The sequence below is a fragment of the Myotis davidii genome, unplaced genomic scaffold, assembly GCF_000327345.1.
Source record: "Myotis davidii unplaced genomic scaffold, ASM32734v1 scaffold363, whole genome shotgun sequence".
Taxonomy (NCBI): domain Eukaryota; kingdom Metazoa; phylum Chordata; class Mammalia; order Chiroptera; family Vespertilionidae; genus Myotis; species Myotis davidii.
In genome coordinates this window covers 2,268,983-2,273,854 of record NW_006294069.1, presented here as the reverse complement: position 1 = coordinate 2,273,854, position 4,872 = coordinate 2,268,983, and the positions used below count along the sequence as shown (strand labels likewise).

Below are 4,872 nucleotides of genomic sequence, written 5' to 3'. Positions count from 1 at the left end.
TATTTGGCTCTGTTGACTAATGAGTTTGCCGACCACTGCCCTAGCCTAGCCGGAAAGCAGGAAAGGAGAGGCCCAAAGGCTGGAAGGCCCTGAGCAGCCCCCAAGGCCCTGAGTCAGGGGGTGGCCGTGCAGGGAGCTGCCCACCTCGGAGATCTTCTGGAACTGGTTGTTGGACTGGCTGCACTTCTCCGCGGTCTCCAGAGCGACTTTATAGTTATCCACAAACGCTTTGTACACGCCAAGCTGGCTGGCCTGCGGGGGAGAGAGAGGAGGGAGAGAGGAGGGCAGGAGTGGGGTGGGGAGAGAGGATTAATGAATGGATGAGAGCTTAACCAGAGCACCTGGAGCTCCCTCAGCGCTCAAACTTCTAACTCGGCTCCAAGGGGCTAGCTGGGGACAGAGGGGGAAGGCGGGATGCATATACTCCAGTATCCCTCCGAACTTGACAGTTTCCATGGAAACAAGCTCAGCCAATAAGGTTAACAAGGGGGTGCTGGGGATTAGGGGGAGCAGCATAGGGTCTTTGTTGGCACGCTGGAAATCCAATTCATCATCGGCAGCATTTGGCTTTATTTAGCATCATCAAGGTCTCTCAGGGTTTGAAGCCCCTTGATGCCTCACGCCTCTTTCACATCCTGGAATTAGCGGGAGCAGGGAGAGGCAGGGGAGAAGTGGGGTGGGCACGTGTGGGTGTGGCCTGCTCAGGGTTCCGCTCCCCATGCTAAGAGTGAGGGACTGCATTTAAAGGCACAGTCCCCACTTCCCTCAGCCTCTGAGGAGCCAGGGGCCCTGCCTCCCTACACACGTGCACGGGGGTCACACTGAGCCTGACGCAGAGCTTTGCATGACTCGTGACCACAGAGCCTCGCCTGCTCCGGGAGGCAGAACAGATGCCACCACCCCTTTCTGCAAAAGGGGAAACCGAGGCACAGCCACTCAATCCCTCGCATAGCTACGGAAAGCGTTCTCTGTGCTGTGCGTGCGCACTTCCTCTTAAGGGAGCAAAGGGTGGACACGAGAGTTAAAACTACAATAAAATACCATTTTACGCCCACCCATCTGGCCAAAATTTAAACGTTTAATGGTATCAAGGGTTGGCAAGAATGTGGGGAAAGAGGAGCTTTTACAGACTGCTGGTGGGGTGTGCATCAGCGCCAGGCAAGGGTCCTAATGCATCTTCCCGTCCCTTCTCCCATGAGAAGGATAAAGGCTGGTTGCCCAGGCCGGAACCCGGCCCTCCCATCCCACTGCCTACGGGAGTAGCAGCACTGATAAGTTTCAAAACAAATGCTGACTGAATTGCACAATATAGAAATTATTTAAAAAGTAAGTGCAATGCCATAAAAAGACACAGATATGCAGTAAAAACACAAACTGTCGCCTAGAAGGCGACCCATCAAATGCCTGCCAGCAGCTGCTCTAGGTGGAAGGGAAGGACAAGAGGAAAGGGGAAGGGAGACTGCCTGCATCTTCATCTGTAATGCTTTTTAACTTTTTTGCTCTATTTTTTTACTTAAAAAGTTCTGCCATAGCCCCGGTGGGTGGGTCAGTTGTTGGAACACTGTCCCATACACCAAAGGATTGTGGGTTCAATTTCTGGTCAGGGCACGTATGGGAGACAACTGAACAATGTTTCTCTCACATCAATGTTTCTCTCTCTCTCTCCCCATTCCTCTCTCTCTAAAAATTAATTTTAAAAAATATATCCTCCAGTGAGGATTAAAAAAAAAAAAAGTTCTGCCATATATCTCCACAGCTTAACACCTGTTAATTCTGGTAGGGGAGCATACAGTTGTTAGCTACATTATTCTCCAGACTTTCTGGTTTAAATTTTTTTCAGTGATATAGCAAGCAGGTTCGCTTCTGTGGGGCTTCCTCAGGGCTCCTACCCAAGTGCTGGGGCAAGTGCCTGCCTCTAAGCCCTACCCTGGACCACTCTGGGTTTTTTGGTGTGTTTTTTTGCAGAATCCGTGCGCTCCTCAAGGACCCAAAGAGGTGAGGCCAGGGGTCTGGAGCAGCCTGGGCAGAGACAGGGCACGAGGAAGCTGGCGGTGGGGCCCAGGAAAGCCAGAGGGGAAAGTGAGAACCGGGAGGCTTATAGAGAAGACAAGATCAGAGCCATGCAGGTCAGCCCCCAGACAGGCCAGACTTAAAAAAAAAAAATCATCGTGGGGAGAGGCAGGAAGGGATGGAGTTCGTTTCCTTTTCCAGGGGAAGTGCTGGCCCACTGGTGTCTCAAGCTACGGGAATGTGCAGCTAGACAGTCGCTTCCTAAACCAAAGTAGAAATCATTGCTATTCTTCTTCCCGATGTGCACTGTCCTCTCCCCTTTCCCAGGAGAAGATAAAAGGCTGGTGCCCAGGTTGCAACACGACCCTCCCATCCCGCCTCCGGGAGTAGCAGGAGGTGAGTCAGAAACAGGAGCCCGGGCAGAGGCCTGAATGCAGGGTCACCGGCCATCCCAGGCACCGTCACCGCAGTGGGACACCCTCCCCTACAGGCCCCAAGGCCCGCCTGCCAGCACTCTTGGCTGGGAAGTAGACGTTGCTTGGAAACAGCAGCTGGGCACTGGGGTGATCTCATAAAACAAACAGCAGAGATGCTAATTCCCTTCTCTCCACGATGGATAATCAAGTACCTGGAGACCAGCGTGGAAAAGCAACTGCCTCCAGAAGCCTGGCCTGCCCCGGCCCCACCCGGCCCTCCCCAGCTTGCAGCCCCAGGGCCTTCAGATGCATTTGTGATGCTGGGGGAGGGAGGCTGGGGAGCACACTCATGACCAGGCCCATGGAGCTGGGACCAGAAGGAAGTCCCTGGTGACAACAGGGTCCCAGTGACCAAACAGAGGCAGCCCTTCCACTCTACTCCCGGGTGTGCACCTCCCACCCTCTCATTGGTCTCTTCTGCCTCCTGAGGTCTAAAGAGAGGCTGCCCCACGAGTCAGCTCAGGCTCCTGGGCCCAGGCCGGAGTGATGACTGGGCGTTTGCCATCCCTGAGCTGGGGAGCACTCCGGGGCTGCCAGAACCAGAAGCGTGGAATTCTCTTGCAACAACACCTCCTAGGGGGCCTCTTCCTAATATTAATAATAATAGTGATGATAATAACAACAACAGTCATGATAATGGCTAACTAGTAAGTATTTACTAACGGTCTATGTCCCAGGCCCTGTTCCCAGCACTTTCCAGGTATTCCTCCCAAGAGTCCAATGAGATGAATACTTTTACTGTCCTCACGTTTACAGATGAGGAATCCAAGTCACAGAGAGGTTGGGTAAGTTGCCTAACGTTACAGGTTCAATCTGTGGCAGAACTCAGATGCAGACCCAGCTGTGAGCTTCCTCTAGAACAGTGGTTCTCAACCTTCCTAATGCCGCGACCCTTTAATGCAGTTCCTCATGTTGTGGTGACCCCCATCCATAAAATTATTTTCGCTGCTACTTCATAACTGTAATGTTGCTTCTGTTATGAATCGTCATGTAAATATCTGATATGCAGGCTATATTTTCAATTGTTACAAATTGAACATAATTAAAGCATAGTGATGAATCACAAAAACAACATGTAATTATATATGTGTTTTCCAATGGTCTTAGGCGACCCCTGTGAAAGTGTCGTTAGACCCCCAAAGGGGTCGCGACCCACAGGTTGAGAACCGCTGCTCTAGAAGTTGTGCTTGTCCCTATAGCACTGCCGGTCTCTCAAGACAGACCTCACACCCTGTGCTGTCTCCCTCAATCCCTTCCACGTTCTCCCTAGTCCCAGTGTGCTCACTTACTCACTCACTCATTCATCCACTTATTCACTCATTCATTCAGCACTGGGCTGGTTCTGGGGGGGTCTAATGAACTTATGGTTTTGGGGAGACAGGCAGTTATAGTGCTCACCGAGGGAATACCACAGGGGCTGCATGTGGGGAGGGCTTCTCCAAGGAGGTCACTTCTAAGCTGGGAACTGACGGGAAGAAGCCAGACCAGAGAGGGCAGGACGTTTCAGGCAGCTAGAGCCACAAGTAGAGAAAGGTCAAGAGTGCCTGCAGTGTGAACTGAGAAAGTTCGGTGTCAGGGGCACAGGGGGCGGGGGGAGCGGGGAGCGGCTGCAGCCAGAAGCCTGGTGTGGACAGAGGGTGGCATTTGAAGGATCTCCTAACCATTTCTCAGCACCCAGTCTTCATCCAGTGGGCAAGGGTAACCACGGAAGGGGTTTAAGCAGGGCAGGCCTGGCCAGGAGTTGTGATGACTCTCAATAACTCTCCTGTTAGGTAGATGTGGGAGGTGGATGGGGAGGTGGGCCTGGAGACAGGACCCACTCATGAGGCTACAGCTGTGGTCCAGGTGAGGGCCCCAGAGCTGGTGGAGAAAAGCAGGTGGCCATGAGCATGAAAGAAGTGGACCGTGGCTGGCAAGGATGTGGAGAAAAGGGAACCCCAGTGCACTGCTAGTGGGAATGCAGAGTGGTGCAGCCATTATCGAAAACAGTATGGAGTTTCCTCAAAAAATTAAATATGAAACTGCCATTTGACCCAGTGATCCCACTTCTAATATATCCTAAGAAACCTGAAACACCAATGAAAAATAATGTATGCACCCCTATGTTCATAGCAGCACAGTTTACAATAGCTAAGGTCTGGAAACAGCCCACGTGCCCATCAGTAGACGAGTGGATAAAAAGCTGTGGTACATCTACACCATGGAATGCTATGCAGCAGGAAAAAAGAAGAATCTCTTACCCTTTGAGACAGCATAGAGGGAGAATATTATGTTAAGCAAAATAAACCAGTTAGAGAAAGACAAGTATCACATGATCTCACACATATGTGGAATCTAATGAACAAAATAAACTGAACAAAATAGATCCAGAGACATAGAAACATGA

At 51.4% G+C, this 4,872-nt stretch overlaps 1 protein-coding gene across 1 annotated transcript in view; it reads right to left on the bottom strand.

The window, feature by feature from the left end:
- The window catches only part of ABR (active BCR-related), a 183,406-nt gene that overhangs the window by 59,862 nt on the left and 118,672 nt on the right, over positions 1-4,872 (bottom strand). The window contains exon 5 of the mRNA XM_015566804.1: positions 145-252. Coding sequence (XP_015422290.1) covers positions 145-252 — 108 coding nt within the window. The remainder of the gene's footprint in view (positions 1-144; positions 253-4,872) is intronic.